This window comes from Myodes glareolus, chromosome 11, assembly GCF_982192425.1.
Source record: "Myodes glareolus chromosome 11, mMyoGla1.1, whole genome shotgun sequence".
Taxonomy (NCBI): Eukaryota; Metazoa; Chordata; class Mammalia; order Rodentia; family Cricetidae; genus Myodes; species Myodes glareolus.
In genome coordinates this window covers 59,290,715-59,316,683 of record NC_142036.1, presented here as the reverse complement: position 1 = coordinate 59,316,683, position 25,969 = coordinate 59,290,715, and the positions used below count along the sequence as shown (strand labels likewise).

General features: G+C 34.5%; 1 protein-coding gene across 2 annotated transcripts in view; it reads right to left on the bottom strand.

Annotated features, from left to right (window-relative positions):
• Mdga2 (MAM domain containing glycosylphosphatidylinositol anchor 2) overlaps positions 1–25,969 on the bottom strand; it is a 762,902-nt gene that overhangs the window by 68,250 nt on the left and 668,683 nt on the right. For both annotated transcript variants that reach the window (XR_015004446.2, XM_048415642.3), the window contains exon 10: positions 15,350–15,498. Coding sequence is in view for 1 of the 2 variants with exons in the window: in XM_048415642.3 (XP_048271599.1) it covers positions 15,350–15,498 (149 nt within the window). In the remaining variant the exon portion in view is untranslated. The remainder of the gene's footprint in view (positions 1–15,349; positions 15,499–25,969) is intronic.

Genomic DNA, 25,969 nt, shown 5'->3' with positions numbered 1-25,969 from the left:
ACATCTTCACGCTTTAAACTTTCTTACAACAAGAACTATTGCCTCAAACCACTTTCAAGATTTCAAAGATTAAAAAAATGCTATGTTAATGGTTCCCATAATTAAATTATTTATAAAGTAACAAAGTGAGGAAGATGCAACCAGAAGCATTACAACGTTATACAAAGCATCACATGGAGAGTAAAAAAACCTTATGTACTCACATATGGATCAGAAATGAATCAAAATGTTACATGTAATACTTAATATATCCAAGGACATAATATATCTTGAAACATAAAATTGGGGCATAGGCTTTATTTATAAATATAGTAGTATATACTTAAATTAAAACCTTTATGACAAGTAAATCTTATCTTTAAAAATGGTAGAAATTTAGTTAGGTAATAAATTGATTGCTTATACCCCAATGATTATGCCCCCCACCAATCCACCAATGTACATATGGACAACACTAGCTGGGCTCAGTAAGCTAGATTTTATATATATATATATATATTATATATATATATATATATATATATATATATATATATATAAACAAGATGATTTGGATTTAACAGAAGCATGTGGAAAAATGAAAGAAGTTACAGAAGGAAGAACATGATCAAGATGAACTATACTCAAGCATGAAATTCTCAAAAATAAAAATGAAATAAAATAGCAGAGGCAAACAACAGAATAAAATAAGAAGAATGCCGAAGTTGAAATAGCACTCAAAGACCCATGCTTGTAAGTCTCTTCAGTCAAAAGCTTGGGTTCCAATTCCTGGTGCCTTTTTTTTTTTGTTCTGTGATCTTGTGTGAGCTATTTACACCTTGAATCCTTCACAGACAGAGTAGAACAAAAAGCTTGGTGCACTTTATTGGGTTAAGAGTTGAAACACATAGCATATGTAAAAATTTTAGGCTAGCATCAGAATGCTACAAATGTGTTAAGATTATTAAATATGTATTACTTATGTTATTCAAATGCTACCCTCAAATTTCTATCTGACTCCTTGTTCTGAAATGATTTCTAAATTTGGAAGTGCACAAAAGTATATTCAATCTGTTCTATGGTTCCTTTTGTGCTTGTGGTTTGAACTTCTAATTTCAAAGAGGAGAAGCATGAAGGCAGCAAGCCATTGTGGAGTAATTGTACACCAGCAGGAATTCTGCAATCACTTTTAAAGGACCATAGCCAACGGTTCTCATTTGAAGGCTGTGTTATACTGACCCTCTTAGGAAAATATTTTAACTGCCAAAAGTTATTCATACTACTTGCATAAGATACTATAAAATATTGATTTCAAGTTTAGAGTATATGATTAAACCAATAAATACAACTGAAGATGATGCAGGAAAATTAATTATAGTCTAGAGTTAAAATTTTAAAAATAAATTAGATTGAAAACCAATTAAAACAGCCTTAACAATACTTACTCTTCGTGAAATACAAGAAAATTGCAACCTGATAGCTGTAGGCATTTTCATGTGCTTTAAACATGTCACTCACAGTTCCAATGGCCACATCTCTAAGGGAAGCAATGGCCAACCACTGGTCTGCCATAGGCAGATCTTAGTTTCACACAACCACAATCAAATAATTTGTGATAATTAATAAATTTCTTATAAAGAACAGGCTTGGGACACTAGGCTACCAGTAGGATGTTTGAAAAGCAAGATAATGGGCTAAATTTAAACCCAGCATCCACACAAATGTCTGGTTCATCTGCCCATCTGTAATTCCAATGCTGAGAAGGTGGAGACAGGTAGGTGCCTGGATGCTATGAGACAATGGTCTTGTGCCCTGTAAAGATTTGTTACTTGTATCTTAATAAGGCACTTATTGTCCAGTAGCCAGGCAGGAAGTATTGACTGGGTGACCAGAATAGGAGATTTCTAGGGAGAAGAAAGTCTGCAGTTTGTAGTGGTCACCCATACAGAGGAAGCAAGATGAGAATGCCTCTCTGATAAAAGGTACCAAGTCACGTGGCTAACACAAACAAGAATTATGGGTTAATGTAGGATGTAAGAGTTAATTAAAAGCCTGATCCAGTAGGCCAACCAGTTTATAATTAATGAAGACCTCTGTGTATTTCTTTGGGACTGAATGGTTGTGGGGCAAGGCACAGAAATGTCAAGCAACACCTGGAGTTTGCTGGCAAGCCATCATGGTTAACTGAAGAACTCTAGGCAAGGGAGAGACTCAGTCTCAGAAAACAAGATGAAGGGTGATTGAGGAACACACTTGTGGCTGAACCCTAGCACCCCATGCATACATATACAGATACACATGCAACCACACAAGCCCTTATATATGCATATTCCCTATAAATCATCCAAATGAATACATTAGTGAATACATACATTGCCCTTACAAATATCATCCCAAAAAACTGTGTATACTTTGGCCATATTTAAAGAAAATGTTTGCATTAGGATTAGCTCTCAGAATATCTGTTAATTCCTAAAACATAATTCCATCAACCATTTTGGAAATATCTAATTGATCATATAAATGATATCACAAGCACAATTTCAATTATAATGAGTAAATTCATCTATCTGGTAATAAATTAGAAATCATGAAAGGGGTGCAACTCTGTTGTGTAGAACTTGCTAACCATGCATGCATCCTAGCATCCCAACTTCAGCTGCACAGAGAGAAGAAAAGAAAAGAATAAAAAAGAATGAAAGCCAGAGAATTACCAAATTGAAAATTCATTTATTCCACGAAAAGGTTCTGACACAGCATTTTCAAGGCTGTGGTTAAAATAAATTTTATATACCTGACATCATAAAAGAATGTCTGTTAAAAAGAAAGACAAAAATGGTGTATGAGCTCAGTCTTCTCATAGTAGAATGGTCAAATCACATGTTTATCAGTGTGGCCCCAAGTAACTGTTTCCTCAACATGCCAGAAGTTGTTAGAACTATAAATGTCCAACCTAGGCAGTAAGTCAGCAGTTAGTTTAACAAGCCTTGAGAACATCTGGGGGCATTGCATCTTGAGAGCCACTTCTGCTGAACAAGCAGTGTTTTAAGGGTATAAACAGGTACAAAAAATAAAGTACACAATTGGAGAATGAACTTAAATTCAAACAAACAGCTCACATAGTGTGAAAGCCTGAGAACATGTGATAGCTATTAGTCTGAATGTGAAACTTCGTATGGTTTATTCTTTCTTAAAAGCAATTAAGTGAATACCTGTATTCTAATGAGCTTTGTACTTCTAGTCACATGAGACTGGTCAGTTCCTAGTCTGTTGGACAGTTTCTTTGACATGGATTAAGGTGATGGAATCCATGTGGGTGGTGGTAGCACACACCCTTAATTTCAACGCTCAGGAGGTGGAGGCAGAAGCAGGTGGATCTCTGAGTTCAAGGCCAGTCTGGTCTACATAGTGAGTTCTAGGACAGCCAGGGCTAAATAGTGAAACCACTTCTCAAACAAAACAAAACAAAACGAAAATAAAAAACAAACAAAACCAAAATAAAACATGAAACACAAATAATAAAAACTCAGAGTCAGATATTGGGTTTTGATCCAAAAACCAGAAAAGCAAAGGAGTCAAGTCACTAGTGAAGTCTTACCTCTATCAAGGCTGGGTGAGTGCAGACAAAGTCCACAAATCAGACAGAGTCTTTCTCTCTATTCTCCTATTTTATATTCCCTCTAATGCTGTGATTAAAGGTGTGAGTCACCACCTCCTGGATCTGTTTCTGCATTGATCTTATGTAGCCCAGGAAGGTCTTGAATTTACAGTGATCCATCTGACTCTGTCTCCCAAGCCCTCGAATTAAAGGTATATGCTACCACTGTCTGACCTCTTGAGGTTTAGTTTTGCCCTTCTGATATTCAAACAAGCTTTGTTTATTAAAACAAATAAAATATCACTACAAAAACAGAAGAAAACAAAAAAAAAACATATTGGAATCTACACTAACATACTACTGCTTCAAGTTATATTAGTAGTTTTCAAGAAAATATGTATGTCAGTTAGTCTTTAGTAAAATATTTATCACATGAATGTCAGTATAACTCATATCATTTAAATTAGTTTTGAAATTCATTGTCTGGTGGTATTTCGAACCTACATATAATTGTTTTACTGCTATTCAATGCCTTAGTTTTTAAATAAACCACTTGATTTTAGCAATTGATAATTGAAGTTTTATAACTTTGCAAACTTTAAAATTTGAGGGTAAAGTGCATATTGTGGGTTGAACTCAATGGATAAATCATTTAGTCCCCAAATGTGTAGACTTGAGTTTGAATCCCTGGTTCCATATGAAACCAGATGAATACAGATGCAGCACATTGTGATCAATCCCTGTGCTCCCACTGGTGAGAGAGGAGTTGATATTTACAGGAATAAGACAGGAAGATATGGTGTTCTTCATTGGAGAACAGCATTAACTTCACTTTTACTGACTGGCTCATGTATTTTTCTTTTTTGCAGTGCTGGGGAGATCATCCTGTGGTTCCCTCATTTCTCTGTATTTCAGGCTCCCTCTCTCATGTCTGTCTGTGATTGTTTTGAGAACAGATAATAAAAATTTTGAGTAGCTGGTGAAGAATAGAAACACTACAATTTTTTCAACATTTTTCCTCAGAACTCACACTGTATACAAATCTGACCAAGCTCAATGTTTGCTTAATTATTTCCATCTCTGTCTTTAATATCAAAACTCCAATCTAAATCATTATTACTGACCTCAAATATTGGTGGCCTCCGTCTATTGTAAAATAGGACTTAAGATCTGCATAATATATTCTGATAAATCCATAAAATGGTGATTATATTTGTGCTTTAAAGAATCTGGTTTATTTGACAAATCTCCACAGAATTTCCTGGGTGTGTATTAAGTAACTGACTTGAATTGATTTGAATTCTCTGTCTTTCTCAATAAAAATCTAGATAAATAGCTTAAATCAAACATATTGATGACCCCAGTAGTACTTCAATTTCATCTGCCATTCACTGTTTATACCTGTTTATTGTCCCATACACAAAATTCTTCATTTTAGTTACTGAAGTATGAAAATGTCATTCATTCGAACCAACCAACCACTTGCTTATTTTTTAAATCTTTCTTCTTACTTCTTCAGTAAACATATTAAAGTAGATATTTAGCAACATTTAATTTTAATTATCATATTGAAGTACATGTATACATATGATAAATTCAAAACTGTATTTATTAGAACATAATCCAATAATAAATACTCACCAAACAGGGATTAGCAAAGAACTGATGAATAAAATCACTTTTAAAATGCTTAGCCTAATGGGAAAAATAGTCACTCAGCCATCATGATATTAACATATAACAGAGTAAATTAAAATGTGTATTAAATTCATCTCATAATTAACTATAACAATAGATATATGCATACTACTGTTTTTGATCAGTGATTTTTGTTTTTAAGGAAAAATATGGCTAAAAGCTTAAACGATGGCCCAGTGCTAAAGAACTGCATGAGCAGAGTTCAAATTCCTGTTCCCATGTGGGTGGTTAACAGCTCCCTATCACTCAACCTTAGTGGATCCAATGCTGCTGCCTAGCTTCCATAGGCACCTACGTTTACATGCACATTCCCATACACAGATAGGCATATGCATGGAATAAAAATAAAAGTCCTTTAAAAACAGAAGAGACAGGAATAAACCTATTGTATTCATAAAGGTTCTATCTTAGAAATTGTGTTTTAACCTACAAATGTTTTGTCCCAAATGCCCCTAAATCTGGATGTTGTGGCTTGCTTTCTGTTGCGGAGATGAAACGTTGCCGCAAGCAACCTGGGGAAGAAAGCTTTTATTTCCTCTCACAGCTTCCAATCTATCAAGAACAGAAGTCCAGACAGGAACCTGGAGGCTAGAATTGAAGCTGAACCGTGGAGAAATACTGATTGCTGGCTTGTTCTTCCTGCTTGCTCTGTTTGGTTTCTTACACACTCTAAAACTATCTATCTTGGGTTGCACGGCCCAGAGTGGTGAATTCCCCCACTTCACTAATCAATCAGGAAAATGCCCTATGGATTGTTTTAACCCAATCTGGCCCAGTCATATTTTCTAGGCAGTATCAAAATAGCTACAAAATTAACCAGGACACTGTGTCTATCTATCTATCTATCTATCTATCTATCTATCTATCTATCTATCTATCTATCTATCTATCCATCCATTATAGAACACATTTCAGCGATACATTAAGGATAATATTTCATTTTTTTAACTCCTGGAAAGTATTGTATGATTAATTTACTACAGTGACTGAATATCTCATGACTTAAAAAAAAAGAACAGACTCAAAAGTTACCATGTATGAGGGGGAATTACTCTGCTTCCTAAAAATGACAATCAAAAGTCACACTGTGTGGGAATTTAAAAGAAACTGTACAAAATTTGAATCTCCTTTAGGAGTAGAAACTGGAATTGCATGAGTTTCTAGTGGAATTCAACAGTGTTTATGCTGTTGCTATATTCAGATAACTTAGTGTAAGCTCTGCTTTGCCCTTAATTCTTTTGATATCAAAGACAGCAGACATTTAAATAACTTTTTCTCTGTCACCTTTGAAACAAACAAAGCAAGTAATTGGAGTCTAGTAGCTGACTGAGGCGATCAAGCAATTGCTTAGTTTAGTCACAAAAGTACAACTTAAAGACATGGAGATTCTGGAGAAACATTGTTTCAGAAGTTATTATGTTGGCTTCTCATATTTGGCTTTCTCAAAGTCCCTAAACCATTGTCCCCAGTTTTGGGTATTTTCCCAGACACTCTAAGATGTTTTCTATAAACAAAGTAAATGTATAAATGAATGTCAAGGTTTGAGACTTTTATTTTTTCTATCATATTTAAAGACAGATCACATACTTTAACCAAGTCAGTTAACTTTTCAGTGAAGAGCAGAATGGAATTCTTAGTTCAGTTTAGCACTGTCTTCCAGTCCTTTGCTAAGAATAGAAGTATGATTTTGCAATTATAGTTAATTTAAGAAGAGCTAATGGTATTTCTAAAGTTTTCTGAATTAAAAACCAAGTTGAATCTGTATAACTGCACGTGATACTTAAAGAATGGAGTCCTTCAACTTCCAACAAATAAAAAAAAATATTGTATTATTCAGTCTATATTGTTCAATAGGGATATATGCCATATTTGATAGAGTATATATTTCATGGGTAGAGTATTTTATTTAGGTATATAGGATTAAAATAAGTATCTGACCTAAAGTAATTTCTCTTTAAAATCATAAACAGGGATTAAGGTATAGCTTAGTCAGTCATAGATGACTCAGTTACATAAATGTATTTGATATATAGAAATCCAAATGACTGTAAAAATTTTCACACTTTTAACATAAATTAATATACACTTTATAGAAAGGTAATCTCATTAAGAATACATGAATATTACTTCCCAAATGAAGTTTATATTTTATTTTGCTATTTATTTATGTTATTTTGTTTTTAAATTTTTAATTGTATTTATCAATTGTACTTTCCAAGTACTTTTTGCACTTTAATATTTTTAATGCTTTTAAAATAGTTTTTATTTTATTTATTCTGTATTTTTGTTTTGTCTACATGTATCTTAAATCTGGCTTTGGAGTTGGAGTGTGGCTCTCTACTTCTCTAAACCGAAGCATGCTTATTAAAGAGAAATCCATAATATCTGTCTCATGTCAGAAGAGCCACCTGATATGGGACAGATAAAAAACCAAATATTTAATGATTACTTTATTGCTACCAATCTCATAATCCTTTGGTTTTTATATTAAATCTTTAACTGTTCTTCTTAAGGTATAAACTTTTTGTCATGATATCAATGGTCATATAGAGTACTAACTAATTTTAGATAAAGATTTCATCTATTTTCCTGTACATGACTTCGGATTTGAGTTTCTTTCAGTTTTCTGCAGTGAACTATAAGCACTTCTAATAGTGACCTGTGAAGTCTCCAAAAGGAGGATGGGGCCCCCTAATGATGATTTCTTCATGACTATGATAAAACCACTAAGCTGAAAAACACAATCTAAAGATCAGCGTTTGGACTGAGAGCTGCTCAGACCAGTTTTGAGGTGGCTACCTGAGATGATTCAGTCTTCTAGCAGACTAATCTAACCAGGACTTGAGACAAGCCCTTATTATGCAGAGACTGGACAACAAAAATTACAGCTGCCTCCCTCAGGCAATGAAATTTAACCAGATTTTTCTTTAGGGACTTTCCAGAAATCCCTAAAGATACTGTCATTCCCAGATAGCAGGAGGTAGATTTAAGAATATGATGCCCACATTCCCAAGAGGTAGGGTGGGTGTTTTTTGGTCTTTCGATGGGTTATGGATATTTTTCACTGTTTAGAGGGGTTGGTTATAGGTTGTTATTGGTTATGGCCAGGAGGAAAATTGAACAGAGGAGATTAGGTTCAGAGTTCTTCTTGAAAAGAAAAAAAAGATATATACAGACATGATAGAATAAAAGGGTATATTATTGAATCTACTCTGGAAAGAAATAAGGGAAAATACAGAAATAGTAGGAAAAAAGGTAGATTAGTGAGTCTACATTAAAAAAAAAACAGCTACTTTAAATGTTTTGCATTGGATTGGACTTTTGTATATTGTATGTAAATTTTGTATATTGATATAAATTTGAGATTAATTTTGTTAGTACATACTGTACATACATTTCTACTCTTGTTCAAGGTATTGTACCTATACAACTCATTTAACAATGTAATGAAAACTTCTAGTCTTTGAAAATTATTACTTCCAACTGTTTAAGATATTAAGGATATACAGGTTAGTTTTTAAGGTCAAACAAAGATAAATTTTAGATAGACATTTCATCTTCAAACACTTCAGAGGTGTACAGAATATGGTATTTAAGATGTTTTAATAACACGGGTGCTATTTTTTTATTACGATGTGACATGCCTGTTTACAGTAACACCAATCTACTTAGAGAAGATGACAGGTATCAAAGAAACTCCACATGGAGTTTTCTTTCTGGTAAAAGTAAGCCATTGGGCAAGCCCTGCTGCTGACTGTCTGCTATCCTAATTGGACAAGCAGGGAACAAAGGAAAGTGAGTGCCAGACACTGTCAAGAGAAGGAGGGATGACCTTCAGTATATCCTACTTCACAGAAAAGTCTGTCAGATATGCTAGACTTGTAGACCAAATATGAATGCTCCCTGGAATATGGATGAAGAGGAACTTTGGGTGACTATCCAGGCAGCCAGCTGTTTCTGTCATTTCTCACATTCTTTGGAAGTGACTTGTTTGCACTTCCTGTTTACTCAGTTAATATTATTTCCTTCTTGGACCTCTGATGGAATTGAAGACTAGATAGAGTTATAGCTTTCCTTGTTTACCAGGTCCAGAAAGCAAGTTATGATAGGAAGCAAATTACATACAAGACCTTGGATTCACAAAGGTAAGATAGCTAATGGAGCATTTTTTTTAAATTTGTCAAATGCAAATGGACTAGGCATTATTGATGTATTTATTGACTGTATATGTTGAATTTAATTATTGTATTACATAATGGAGTATTTTCTAAATGTGTCAAATGCAAATGGAATACACATTATTGATGTATTTATTGACTGCATATATTGAATATAGTTATTTTATTACATAGTGGAGTATTCTCTAAATGTGTCAAATGCAAATGGACTAGACATTGTTGATGTATTTATTGCCTATATATTGTATATAATTATTGCACTTATTGTACATAGTTTTTCTTATATTAGTTATAGCCTTCTTTATTATTTTAGACAAAAGGCAGGAACTATAGTGGTATATTATTTGTGTTTTAATAAATAAAGCTTTCCTGAAGATCAGAGGGAAAAGCAGCCATATTAGGCCAATACAGGCCAGGGAGTAGTAGCACACCTTTTTAATTCCAGGATGGAGACAGAGGCAAATGAATCTCTGTGAGTTCAAGGTCACCCTGGACTACAAAAGACTTAATCTGTCTAAAAGAGAAACAGAGCTCACACAGAGGTGAGCCCAGAACTTGGGATCACATGCCTTTAATCTCAGCACTAGGAAGGTGGAGACAAGAACAATACAGCTAGGCAGAGAGAGGAATATAAAGGGGAAGAGACAGGAACTCAACAGTGTGGAGTTTGAATTTTCATGGATACAGGATCCTGCCCCTTCAGTCTGAAGGTCTGGTAGAGGTAAAAGGCCTCTCTAGTATTTGGCTGCTTTTTGGATCTTCAGGATGAACACCAATATCTGTCTCGGGGTTTTTATTATTAGTGCTATAGTGCTCTGCATAGTTGGTGCCCTCAGGAGCCAAAAGATGATGTCAAAGTCCCTGGACTACAGTTAACAGATAGTTGTGAGCAGTCATGTGGGTTCTGAGAATCAAGCCTGAGTACACACGGAGTCTTCTCTCTATCCCAAGATGTCTTTTCACATAAATTTTAAAAGGTAAAATTTCTTAGAATACACTTCTAATATGTTTATCTCAAAATTATTAAAGCTACATTTATTACATTTAGGCATAAAGATTCACTGATTTAAGCATAGAATTTGGGAAGATGAGTTGAAAGGAATGCTCAAAATTGTGAGCTACAGTCTTGGCACTAACTGAGTTAACTGGAAAAGTCATAAATAGTCACAAACATTCTTCATGAAAGTGGTAATAAGATCAGATTTCATGTGCAAATTTTTAAAAAATAATGGGATTTTGTACTAATAAAGTGTCAGTATACTATTTCCTTTGAAGCAGAAAATAAACTTTCATTTCTGAGATAATATGGAAATATACCTTATTTATAGTAATCGCTTTTCTCTATAATTGAAGAGAAAAAATTTGCGGGAAAGCACTGCATAAATTTCGTTGACTATGAAATGCTTTGTGTTATGATAGAATTCTGCCCATAAGTGGAACTTCAAGAGCAATGTTGTCAATTGAGAGTGTTCTGCCTGTAGGCTATTCATGAGACTTGGATGTGATGAACAAGGAAGTGAGAGAAGAAACATGTATACATATTTTTTGTGCTGACAAGCACCACCTGTCTCTTTACCCTGGCTGAGATCATAAGAACATGACTCTGTATTGAGACAACGTCAAAACAAAACAAAACAAAACACTGTGTCTATTCCACAGCAAGATGGAAAACCTGGGTAAAATTATCAGCCAAGACAAAGTATCATAGTAATCACACCAGGAATAGAATGGCTATTTATAGGCCATGTGTGGTGGCCCACATTTCTAATCTCAGCACTGTGAGGCAGAGGCAGTTGTATCTCTGTTAGTTCTAGGTCAGCCTGTCTATCTGAAACTATTGTCAGTTTCAGAACAGTCAAGGCTAAGTAGAGAGATTCTGATAAAAAAAACCTACTTCATTTATAAATATAAAAAAAATTCTAGTAACAAGTAGGGCTGGAAAAATAATGGTATGATAAGGCAACAGATTCAAAACAGTGCAGGGAACAGGATTTGCTGTTTGGACACCACTTGATAGAAATATGATTTGCAGCAGCCGCATTGCCTTGTGCATTAGCTGTGCAGACTGAGCTGATCAAGAATGCTTTAGCGGGAGTAAAAGTGGATGAGACAAATGTGAGCCAACAAAATGGATCTCACAGGGGATAATGAGGTTGAAATAAAAATAAGAAAGGCATGATGAGAAAATGTCTGCATAGTAGTTTATTTCAAGAGAAAAGCTTGGTATCACACTGAAGCACGGGGTGTATGGCATGCCTAATAAAATACAATACAAAAATGTGAGCTACGGTAAGCCCTGGCAAAAAATTATACCATCTTGCCAATTAGTACAGGAACTCCTACAAAGCCTTGCCAGGAGTGTTCTGTGAGAGAGCACTTGAACTATGGCTAAGTGGAGTCCTGGCCCACTGGAAGATATTGTTACGTTCAATTTATTGGACAGCAACTCAGACTTGGATAAGTTCAGAAACCTGCTCAGGGTTATATAACTAAAAATGATGAGGCTAGGCTGTCTAGACTTGGAAGTTAGAGGTGTCTAGAATTCATTATTTTCAAAGGCGTACTAGAGGAAAATTTATATGCACATCTCATGTATGAAGGATCTTGGAAAGAAGCAGAATAGAACACTGTTTAATGAACTTGCTGCAAAGGAACAGTGAAGTGGTGAGGAAATGTATGTCCCTGTATGTTCGGTGGTTATCACAGAACTATGATTCAGAAACATATCAGAGTGGATTCTGTGGGTGCATTCATTTTAGAAAAGCAAATTTTAAAGGGCGGGGAGCATTATGGGAAAATCACAGCCATTTCAACAAAATCTCTGCAGGACAGGCTTTTACCATGAGTATGAAGAAAACAACCCTAAACCTCTCTCAAACATTTCTGCTTTGTCTGAAGATAGGAAAACATTTGTTGGCAATTAGCTTTCCTTTTAGCTTATATTTATAGGAAAGGATTCTGACTTTCATATATAACAGGAACTTTAGGTAGGTAGACAAGTTTTGAGACCAGAGAAAGGATAAGAAAAAAATGGGCAAATCTCACTGACTTAAGAAGAAATCCCCCTCCCCCTCCCAGTTGTAATGAGAATTTACCTGGTTGATCTAAGAAAGTACAAATGAAGAAGTCAAAAGCTGAAGATAAACTGACTTTAACATTGGAAAAAGATTTGTGTAGAAAGAGCAAATACTCAATGGTTAAGAACACTGGCTGCTCTTCCAGAGGACATGGGTTAGATTCTCAGGGCCCACTTAGTAGCCCATAGCCTTCTATAGCTCCAGTTTTAGAGGATCTAACACTCTCTTTTGGCCTCTATGGGCACCAGGCACAAGGGTGATACACAGACACACATTCAGGCAAAATACCCACAGATTAAAACAACAAGATTCCTCAAAAATAGATCTTTGTAATAAATCAGGGAAGGACATCAAAAATGAATTATTCTTGCAAATAAGAATTTGCTTTTGGTCTTCATGTTTCAATGTACACATTTGTATATGAATGCATAAGACATGAGTATCAATGAATAAATAATGTGCAAGAACTTGAAATAAAATGAAAATGATGTGTGAAAACAAGAATGCTCTAAGACGCTCCAAATAATACTATTTAAATATCAACTATGCTAGGAATATAGAAAGGGGCCAGTGAGATGTTTTCATGGGTGGAGGTGCTGGTGTGCTGGCCTCCAAGCATGACAACGTGAGTTTGATCTGCAATACTCACGTGGCAGAATTTAAGTAGTGACTTCTGCAGACTTTCCTCTGACCTCTGCATACATTCTCATGTGTGAGCATTTCTGCTCATACATGCCAAATGAATAAATGTAATTGTTCAGAAAGCAAGGCTATAGAGATGGTAACTCTGTCAACTGGGGGAAAATGAGTGTGTTGGTCTGAAATGTTTCATGTTTATCGATCTCAATAAGGAAAAGCACACAGCTGGAAGAAGCAGGATGTTATTTAGAAATGGGCCTGGGAATAACCAAGTAGCCCTGTAAATGTGATGATCATCAAAGAGACAGCTTCTGAATGTTCTGGGGTCAGATGAGAACCTAGATAAGAATGCCATGCAGATCAAAGACCTTGTGTTTGTATGATTTTCCATTTCAAGGATTAAAAACAGTAATGATGAGTCTTGCTGTAGACTATTACTTTAATTGTGTAAAGGTATACTACATTTGCTTATGCTGCATTTGTTTAATGATGTAAAAATGTGTCTTTATGTATGTAAAGATGTGTTGCATCTGTTTCACCTTTTCTCCCTAAGGTACCTGATTGGCCTAATAAAAAGCTGAACAGTCAATAGTCAGGAAAACAGGAATAGGTGGGGCTGGTGGGCAGAGAGAATAAGTAGGAGGATGAATTGAAAATTGAGTGGAAGAACAAAAGAAGAAGGAGAGAACGAGAGAGAAAGTGAGGGCACACAACAGAGGCAAGAAGACAGCCTCTGCGGCCAGGAAGCCAGACATGAGAAACAGTGAAAGTAAAATATACAGAAGGAAAGAGAAATAAATAACCCTGAGGAAAAACTCAGATAAAGAGAAACAGGTTGCTTTAAGCTAAAAGAGCGAGCCAGAAAAGTGTTAAACTAAGGTAGAGTGTTCAAATTCAATAATAAGTCTCTGTGTCATGATTTGGGAGTCAGTAAGTGGTCCAATAGAAAAACTCTTTTATAAGAATATACAATGTTCTAACCTTGAACCTTACATTACTAGATATTTTCTTATCAATGATGTTAAGAAGATAAAATAAATAGTTTTATGGTAACAGTTGGACAGGTTGGTAGGATACCGATTCTGGTAGTTTGAAAGAAATGGCACCCAAAGAGAGTCGCATTACTAGGAGGCGTGGCCTTGTTAGAGGAAGTGTGTCACAGTGGGGGGTGGGCTTTGAGCTCTCTTTTCCTCAAGCTTTCCTTAGTGTGGCTTTCAGTTGACTTCCTGTTGCCTGAAAGATGTAATACTCTCAGCTTCAGCACCATGTCTGCCTCCACACTGCCATGCTTTCTGTCATGATGATAATGGATTGAACCTCTTAAACTGTTAGTCACCAGATTTAAATGTTTTCTTTCTAAGAGTTGCCAAGGTGTCTCTCCACAGCAACAGAAGAAACCCTAGCAAAGACAGGGATTAAGTGTTGATTTCCAAGCAATTTTGCTTTTATTGTCCTAACTCAGATTTTTATTCTTTGATTTTAGTTAAGGAATTGGGACATGTACTAAAAATCTGTATGTGATTCATAGTTTCATTTCACAATACTTCGCCACATAGAAATATCCACATAGAAAATGTCTGTAACATGAAATAAGTTGGATATCTACATATAATCTCAAAATTGTCAGTTATATCAACAAGCATTGAGTTTATAGTGTTTGTGTAAAGAATATATAAATCATTTCATACATCTTCAGCTAAATTAGAATAATTTACTTTATTTCTTTTCAATTTTCTAAATTATTTATATTCTTCACACATAATAACTTTTAAAACATTTTGTATATCAAGTAAAAATATGTATGACATATAGCCTTTTAGGACAAAGTGCAATGAATTCATACAATCCAATATATACCAGAACATCCTAAATTCCTTTTGTTGTATTGTGCGATATAATTTCTCAAGACATCTAGCAATAGGCTAGAATAGCAATAGCTGTTCAATAGGCTCTTAGGGAATTACTTTAATAGGTAAATTCCCTAATCTATATAAAAGTGCATAGATTAATTCAAAAGATTAGTAATTCATTCTGAGTAGTTTCTATAAAGCAATATTATGATAAAATAAAATAAATTCTGCAATACATTCAAAATATGAATAAAAATTACAGCAACAAAGTCTCAACAAGAGAATACAAGAAAACAAAAACAAAATCAAAACAGATACTAAATTTCTCACCTGACGAATACCCAACCGGTATGCAACTATTCGATCCACGGCATCAGGATTCATTTGTGTCCACTGTAGACTGTAGGAATATACTCGGTGTCGGTTCTGCCACACAGGGTTGTAGGTGTCGTAATAGAACTCTGGGGCATAGGCTTTCCCTGAAACAGAAAGTGACTCAATGTGACTGCAGGCACATCAGACCTTCAACAAACTCACCGCTCTCTTGGTCTCATCACTTTACATTCTGCTTTTCATAAGGAACTCTCCTACATGAAAACTCATCTTATTAAAGTAAAATCCATTACCTGATTGGTTTTGAAAATAGAAACATGAAAAGTTGACTTGAGTAGCACTATAAAAAAGGAGAATCAAGGAGAAAGCTAAGGTTATAGGCTAAGTAACTCTGAGAATAAAATTTCTACCAGCTGAAACAGAGAGCTATTGAAAGATTGAATTTTTGTAGAGACATTCAGAAAGACACATTTTTTTAAAACAATTTGAGTGATAAATTGGATATTCCAAGTATATAGTGGGATTTAACTAGGCTGGAATGGTGAGCAGTAAGAATTAATGTTATGGTCTTACTAGGTTAAGGCATACTCAGAAACTAGAGTGCTGAGAGTGAGGGCATTACTGAAGAGATTTCAGACACTGAGAAAAGATGATTAAGTTCTGAGAACTGATACAATCCGAGGCTAAAAACAATGAGAAGAGCCTTCAAACCTGAGAGAGTGAGCAGAGAAGAGAAAGAAAATTTAAAAGACGAAGTGTCATCAAAGAAGTGTGGTGGGAGATGCATTATCAACTCCCTTGTGGGGGATCATATAAAAAATCCTGTTTTTTCTTCTTGTGGTCAGTAGGTCTATAAGTTAAGATTTAAAGTTCTGAAACTTGGAAGAATCAATATAGAGTACTTTGTATCAAGCTCACTAACTTCCATCAAGTAAACGAAACTGGAAACATTAATCAAAATACGCATTACCCAGAAGAATGTCCTCAGTGCTGACATATGAGAAGAATGCATATGCCTCTAGTTTGCTGGTAAAATTAGAGAAGGTGTAGTAAATATCTGAATTCTGGTAATATGTTTCAAAGTCTTAGCATCAATAGTGTGTGCTGGTTATTGTTAATTGCTCTGTGACATCTAGAATTACATTTTTCTTGGTGTTGGCCTTGGCTTTTGATTCACAGACACATTTTGAACATCTGACCATACAATTCAATGAGAACAGATTTTATTGTTTTAATCTGCTCAATTTATGATGATTATAGTATCAATAAACTGATGCTAGTTTGTGACTAACTAACTGACAGTGAAAACACTCTATGAATGAACTGAATTTGTAATAATTTTCTTGGAGCAGTATGTCAGAAAATTTTTGAGATAAACTGAATAGCTCATATGACAGATGAGGGGATGCTGACCTAGACTTATCGATGGCAGGTGAAAATGATATAGACAAATAATTAACACAGTAAGATCTTTCATTCAAAAATTAAAAATAGAGTTTGATAAAGCTTTCCTTTTAATTTATACTATCTAAGAATTAAAGAGGAGATAAGATTTACATGGTACATAAAGAGTATTTGTTAGTAACAAATTCTGCCATTGCTATAGATGCTCTATAGATTTTAAAAACACATGTGAAACGTTTTCTCTGATGGTCTTTATTTATTCTCTTTCATTTGTTAGAGGAATGATACATTGCTATGGCAGGAATGTAGTTCTGAGCTCTGACACCCAAACATGACATCTGCTGGCTGAACAGAGAAAGAATTCCCAACATTTTTTTTTCTGTTTGCAGAGTATGTGCTTTCTTTTAGTTCTTGTGAGAAGGCAAAGATTTTCTCTTACTATTTTTTATATTCTAGTTTTATTTTTATGCATGCTCCAGTTTGAAATTTTTAGATTAGCTGACCTAGATCTATATCCACTATTTAAATTTGGAAATCATTTTTTTAGATCTTAGGTTTTACAACATTCTTAAAATATACAGGTAGAAGTAATTGTAGTACTCAGAGTTTTGCACACAATTTATATAACAAAATGAACAGTATATTTGCAAAAAATTCCTTTTAAGTGATAACACAGTTATTTTCAAATACAATTTCAAGCATAAAGATAGAAATAAATATACTGAAGCAATCATTTGCATTTAAAGCATTAAAATGCTTTAGGTTATATGAACTATTAGTGTTAAGTAACATTGCATATGTATGTAGAAACAAAGGCGAAAGGGAGTGATAGTGGTCAAGAGTAAATATATTCTCTGTAATGTCAATATTTCAGAAAAGAAGCTGTAGGAAGATAAACAAATGTGTAAATTTACCTTAGCAAAGGAAAGGATTACAAAATATGTTTGAATATGTATGAGAGATATCAGATACATTTTATTTATTGAGAAATCAGCAAATAACTTATATAGGTCCATTTTGCTTTATATTCCAAAATATTGAAAAGTGAAATTCCTGCCAGAATAAACCATGATGAATTGTTGACATGACATAGCTAGTTAAAACCCTAACTACTTTCACATTGTGCCCAAGAATATTGGATTGTATTACAACAAATGTTATTGAGAAAGTATGCTTAAGCTTGCAAACAAAAATTATTCAGGAGTCAAAGAACACAGATTCTGATAAAAGACAATGAATAGCAATCTGTGACATAAGAAGTGTTGACTTTTATACTCATTTGAGTTGCATATTTAGGCCCAGAAAGATGACACTACTGTATAGGTGATGTCACCACATCTGAGAAGGTCAACAGAAGCTAGAACCTCAGCCATGTTGTGTTCTAAAAAGAGATTGTCACTCACCGTTAAGGAGTAAGAATATTGCTATGAATAAAAAAAATATTGTCTGCTACTGATGCTGTACACAGGAAAGCCAAGGTCTCACTGGCTGGGACATACATGCTGTCTACGTGAAAGACAGAACGCTCCAAATACAAATCTGCCTGTCCTGTTCAAATGACTATGATTTCAAAATCCACCACAACAAACACACAAAGAAGCATCCCACTATGGGATGGCCAGGAAGGTCAATGAAGGGAGGCTAATACTGCAGCAGTATTAGTCATTCAATAATAGAAACATGAAATAAAAATGATACAAAATATATTAAAACTGGTGAATTTGTGTATTAGAGAATGAAAGAAAGGCACTGTTGGCCATCTGTGAAATAATAATTAATATTTCTATTGATGTGAAAGTTATTCTTTATGCTGAGTGAGCAAGAGGAGGATAACCTTTCTAAACTGACTGGTGTCTCTAATGGATGTAAGACGCACTTCTCATCTTCTTTACCAAACTATACACTTCTAAGAAAACTATCATCAGTACCTAGTTTGGTATCTGAAAGAACACCTATGCTTGAAGAGGACATAATAGTCTAGGGCTGAACTATGGAGAACTATGTTTGATAAAATTAGTTGTTGAACATTGACTTTATATTTCAGCTGTTCTGAAATTATCCACACAGTTTCCACATGTTTTTTGGGGAAAATTTATTATGTGCCTCAATTTTTTTATTTTCCTGGGTACTCCATTGTAACAATTATCTGAATGGGAAATAATATAATTACTAGAATGAAAGCAATGAGACCATTTAAAATGCAAACTAAAAATAGTAAATCTAAAATTTCTCAAATGGGTATTGATTAATATAACAACATGTTATTAAAATCCAAGGCAAACAGCACTAACACTGATAATACCCTGATTAAGAATTAACTTTAAAATAATAGGAGCTTTTGGCCTCTGCCTGTGTATTTTCAGTAGGGTCTGAGCATCCATAAAATGATTGTGAATCAGAGTCACCGTATAATTATATAATGAGGAAAGTAGTGACAGACCCACCAGAGAATTCCAAGGGTACATACAGTAAGACACATGCACTGGTTGGAGGTGGCACATGTCTTTAATCCCAGCACTCAGGAGGCAAAGGTGGACCCTTGTGAGTTTGAGGCCAGTCTGGTATACAGAGTGAGTTCCAAGAGAGTCAGGCTGTTACAAAGATAAACCCTGTCTCGGAAAATTAACCAACCAACCAAATATAACAAACAAATAAACAAAAAACCCAACAACAACAAAGAACAAAACAAAACAAAATCCTACATGCAACTCTTAGTCCTCTATCAAAGAGAAGAAAGAAAAAAAATACCTGTTGAAGTTAGAATTACATCATCTTCAAGTTAGGTTCCAAATTTGCAATAAACAAAATAGAGGCTCTATCTTAAGCAACAGGAGATGATAGTGAATAGTTATGACAGCAAAAAAAATTGATCTGGATCACTGTCCAACTGATTTCTATTCCAGGTTCCAATACCTCTGGGTATACTTGCTCATATCTGATTTTGTTTTCTACCTGGACATGAGGGCTAAAATCTAGACTCTGTCACTATTATCATCAAATATGTCCTTGAATAGGAGCTCCATTTATACAGAGAAAGTACACCCCTCCTTCATGTCCTTAATTTATATATAGAAAGTAGCGAATAACCTGCAATAATGCTAGAGTCACTAATGAAAAAAGGCACTCTGCCCACTAACTCTGCCCTCTGTAAGTGAGAAACACAAATTATTATTGTGTCCCTGGGACTCCTAGTACCTGTCATATTGTATCATTTTCTGAAAGCGTTATCAACTCAGGAAGTTTTAATGAGATAGGGCGACTGACCAAATCTGTCAAATGAAAGCTATTCATATACTATAAACATTTAACTCAGGAGTAACAAATATATAATAAGCAACCAATAAATGCATTCAGACTTCTCCAAAACTATTTCTTAAAGCTGACTGGTAACAAAATACCTAAAAGCCTTGCATTCATCTGAAGGAACATGACTTGGGATGTGCATATGCACGCGAGGTGACAGATGGGTAAACTGGCCTAGACACTCTCAGACTGAGAGAACTGAATGTTCATGGTGTGAGCATTAACTTCTTGGCAAGGGCTGCTACTGCACACATGGGTGGTTTTCCGTCCCTGAGTATGAACGCAACAAAGGCCATGCTGGCAGGGAATGAGAAGTGTGTTCCTTAGAATTACAGAACAGTCCTGAAGCCATACTGTTTGTCTTCTAGGAACATTTGTTTTCTGGAAAACATGTAACTTGAATTACTAGAGTCAATTTCACTACAACTCCCAAGAATAATTACAACATCTGTGAACATGATTCCCAGAACAGGAAATCAAAAGAAAGGGCTTCAAATTAAGAGTTCTTTTCCCTTTGCTAAGTAGTTCTCTAGTTTGACTTTGACTTTGAAGTAGTTGTTTGGTCAAAGTTAGATCCCAGGCTTTTAGAAATTGTTGCATTGATGGCATCTTAAAATTAAAACAAAGCTTATTAGAATAACGTGAGTTGATTTTTCAAACAAGAAATCTCCCCTCGGGCAACATGAGATTGTAAGACTTTGATTCTAGCCTGTTTTGAAATCAAAAATCAAATCTATAAAAGAAAAAATGTATTGTTAATTTCTTCAACTTACATTTCTGTCCAACATGCACACATGAGTACACACACACACCGGTAGACAGACACATCCATGAACACATGTACACACTACACACATGCACAAAAATGTACAAAATCCTTACACTGGAAAAAGAACACGCATCATCTTCTGAACTATAACACAAGACTCTCTCTCTCTGAACTGCTTTATGTCCAATTTCTCACATGCGCTGGAAACACGGTCTACAATGTTTTCATCCATTAAACATCCATCAGGATGATGGACAGGTGCCAGGTGATTAAGCAGATGATTGGATGTTTAGAAGGCAGCTGTGAGTTCACTGATCTAAAGAGTCCTTTGATTCTTTCAATTATTGGTTTTATTACCACTCTATATATCTATGTCTGCTGGTTGGCTTTGGTCAAATTGACACAAAGAAGGTCTGTCTGGAAAGCAGGAATATCAATTGAGGAATTGCATCCATCAGACTGATGTATAGGCATGTTTCTGGGGCATTTTCTTAATCAATGAGTGACGTGACGAGGCCCAGTCCACTCTGGACAGTGTCCTGGGCAGGAGGACCTCGGTTATATAAGAGAGTAGTTTAGCAGGCAGTGGAAGCAAGCCAGTAATCACCGTTCCTCCAAGTCTCTGCTTCAGTTCCTGCCTAGAGTTCCTACTCTGACATCCTTGGTCATAGGCTATAACTTGAGATTCTAAGATGAAATAAACCATTTCCTCTCAATGTTGCTTTCTTGGCATGGTGTTTATCATAGCAATTGAAAGTGAACTTAGACACCGTGTGAAAATCATTCTAGGTATAGTCGTTTTCTCCAAAACGTACAACTCGAATTCATAGAGTGAATTTTACTACAACTTTGAAGAATTACTACATCTGTGAATATAATTTTCAGAACAGGATAAAGAAAGAACTTCAAATTAAGAGGCTTTATTTCATCTTAAAAGTCACAGGTTATAGCCCATCGCTGAGGGGAGTTTAGGAACACAAGGCAGGACCTGTACACATGTTTGATGTAGCTATTATGAAGCACTGCCTATGCTCAAGCCAACTTAGCTGGTGAACATCATCCTTGTATTGGGTAGTGTTTTATTGAGGCACTTAATGTGAAACTGGTCCTTAAGAAGAAAAAAAGGGCATCTCTCTCCCTCCCCTCACTCATCTCCCTGTCTCTGTCTCTGTCTCAGTCTCTGTCTCTGTCCCTGTCCCTGTCTCTCTCTCTCTCTCTCTCTCTCTCTCTCTCTCTCTCTCTCTCTCTCTCTCACACACACACACACACACACACACACACACACACACACACACTGTGCATTTTAAAAGTCAATGCTGTTTTCTTCTTTGACACCAATGACTATTATAATCTTTTCTCATGGGAAACAGATTTCAGACTGTTTATTTTGCATACATTGTATCTCATGTAGACTCCAAAATAGAAAAGGAAGTAGCTTGGAATCCCTGACCCTCTTTAGTTTTGCCGATACCTGTTTGCCCTTTATCTGAACAGCAATGACATTGTCCACCTAGAAAACAGTGAGCACATATAATCTGATCCATATATTTCTCATTTAAATTTTATATGTCTTTTGATACTGATTTATTAGGTCATTCTGTCTTTTGAAACAAGGCATATAACTGAGAAAAAATTAATAGCAGTTATCATGAAGAAGGAAAATACCACAAAGAATGACCCATTTAAAGTTCCTAAAAAGAAGTAGTTTGATACAGATTCAGGGGGTAAATGGATGCAGTGTATTAGACAAATTTTTTTTGCAACATTTATAATCAAAATATAGATTTCAAATTTATATACAGTATTATCGTAGATATTGTGAAGTATTTTCTATGTTTGAGGTAATTAAGTTGGTGAATAGAATATTATCCATGTACTCAGTTGTGCTTCACTGAGCTATAACGCACTTCATTACTACAGTGTTGGGGATTGAATTCAGGACCTCGTGGAAGCTACCCTAGCTCTTTGCCATAGAGTTATAGCCTTAATCTCCTATTTGCACACATTTTAAGTGCAAATTTTCATGAGTTTGGAAAAAATATATATTATTTCATAATTTGTACCTCAAGTAAGACATAGACCCTGCACCTCCGAAATCATGTTTAAGAATCTGAGTCTTAGAGAAACAAGGATCATTTACATCTCTTTTTAAAGATTAGTGTTATCTGCTAAAATATTCATATACTTGCAAATATAAATTTTCTTTTCAGTAACCATACTGCTTTGAACACCATTAATACTGTTTTAGGTATCACTAGCTCTTTGAGTCTCTCTGACTAAGTGAAATGTATTTTACGAATGTATCAAAAGTTGTTTCACTTGGCAATAGAGATTTTTTTTTCTCTAAATTTGATGCTATTACAGGTTCCACTGTCCAAACATTGAGCAGACATACACTTTCACTTTCACTAGTGTTCTATAATCAGCTAGGGTAATTGCTAAGTCAATTGATAAGGCCGCATGATGTTTTCTATTTCTTAATCTCAGTTTGCATTATCACCAGAAGTATGTGATAGAATCAGTTATTTGATGTGTTCAACATTTGATATTGCCAGCCATTTAAACTTTAGTAAATATAATTGATGTGTGTTTGCAGTATGACTTCAATGTGATATAAAGCTTTTCTATGAAAAACAATAATAGCAATGATTTTTTTCATATAGATATTGACCAATTATATACTAGACTGTGAAATGTCTACTCAAGGTTTTTGACAATTTGAAGTTATATATTTTTTTATTGAGTTATAAGAATTCTTTATATACTTGGGATATTAGGTTCTTTGTTTCTTGCTTTTTCATTTCTTAATATTTTGGAACAACAGAAGCCTGCACTTTTATTAAAGTCTAATGTTTTAATAACTGGATCTTTTGTTTTTGTTTTGAAAAGTCTTTATATTTGCAAATTTGTTTTGATTTCCTCTTGCAGAATATTGTAGTTTTTACTTATAATTCGATCTGTAGTCAGTTTTATTCTTGCATGTAATGTGAGTTATTGTTTTAGGATTTTTAATATAGATATCCAGTTGTTCCAGTACAATATATCTAGAGGAATAGCTCTGTGTGTTTGTGTGTGCACGTATGTGTACACACCAAGGTGAATGTCAGGATAGTCTTCTCCGTTGTTTTCCAACTTACTTTTGGAGGCAAGTCTCTCTTTAAACCTGCAATTCACTGTTTGAAGTGGACTGGCCAGTGAGCTCCTAGGAGTCCTGTGGTTACAGATCCATACCACCACACTGTCATTTATAAATGGGTTTGAGGGATTCAAAATGAGGTCCTGATACTTATTCATCACGCATTTGCATACTCAACTACCTCCGCTGCCCCCAAGAAAACTGTTGCTCTCCAATAGATTGTGCTAGTGTTTTTAACTTGTCAACCAATCTAGGTATGTAGCCCTAAAAGGCGATTTCTGTTCTCAGCATTATATCTCATTGATGCATTTATTTATCATTATTCAAAGCTGCACTACTTTGATTAAATTGACTTTACAGAAGGCATTTAAGTGAGATAGTATAACTTTATCTTTCCTTCATATATCCAAATATAATATAAAGTCTAGAATAAATGTTTAATTCCTACTAAACAAAACAAAGGAAGTTTTATTAGGATTTCTTTGAACCATAGAGAAGTTTGGAAAAAAAATCTACATCAAAGTAATATCTGTTCTTTCCATCCATGAATGTGAACAAAGAAGAATGTGGAATGTTTTTATTTAACTTCTTTTAAAAACATTTTTGGAATTCTCATTTTATGTGTTACATAACTTTTGTTAAATTCATTTCCATTTGGATTTCATTAGAAGTAGATTTTTACACTGAAAATTCAAAATAGTCATTACACCCATATCAGTGTATTCATAGGTTGAATATGTAGACTTAAGTAGTCATGGCCTAAAAATATATAAGAAAAATTGTGATTGTACTGAACATGTATAGAATTCTTTTTTGGTCACTATTCTTAAAGAATACTGCAAGCAGCTATTACATATCATATACATCACATTAGACATTGCACTAGGTATCGTAAGTAACTAGTTAGTGAAGTGTGCAATTGGACATCTAGAGGTTTTATGCAAATACTGTCATTCTGAATGAATAATTTGAATATTCAGAGACTTTGGTATCTGAGGGGCCATGGAAAACAATCCCCTACAAATGCTAGGGGATACCCTGTACAGAAATAATAACTTATTTCACGCAATCTTATATTATGCCATTCTTAAATTATGGGATTAATTTAAATTTACTTTACTACATATTCTATAGGTTTTCTATAAAAACATGACCATGAAAAATGTAGTTCTACTTCTTTCTCTCCAAGTTATACTCTTTTCATTTACTTTTCTGATACTTAAGTTTCAAGGACTTCTAGCATCGCATTGATATCTAGGAAGACTAATTTTTTATTCCTTCCAATCTTAGAAGTAGCTTAATTAATACATCATCCACTTCATTGAGCATTCCATGCAGATGTTACAGTGCTCTATAAATATGAGCCAATTGAATATGCTTAATGGAGTAGTTCATATTTCTAAAACAATTGACAATTTTATGTCTACATGTGATACCAAATTTTTTGTATATGAATATTAAAATAGTCCACTATAATTACATAGTAGTCTTCCCAAGTACAGTTTTTAGTTTGTGAATTTTGAGTTCTATTGTGATGTGTACATTTACTTGAATCCTTTTTAAATTATTAAATGAGACTTAACTGTTCTTATTCACTACCTTAAAATTTACTTTTAAAATAATTATACAGACATATCAGCTCTCTCAAGCTTTCCCATTTTGTCTACTACATATCCCTCATACTTAGCCTATATCTTTGTTTTTAAGGTATGACTCTGGGATATCACAATATGTGCATTGTAATTCTTTTTTTCAAAGAACTCAATCTATCAACTTTTGACAGTTAACTGGAATGCTAATTTCACTCACGCTTATTAAAATTATTAAAATACTTGAATTTGTCTGTCATCTTGTTCCTTGACAGTTCTTTTCATCTTTTGTCTTACTCCTGAACAATTTTGAATAAACCCAAATATATTCGATCTTTTTATATACTATTTATAAACTTCCTAGGAATCCTTTTATGGCTTAAATTATGCTGTTTTAATTTGTCAGTCCTTGTTAT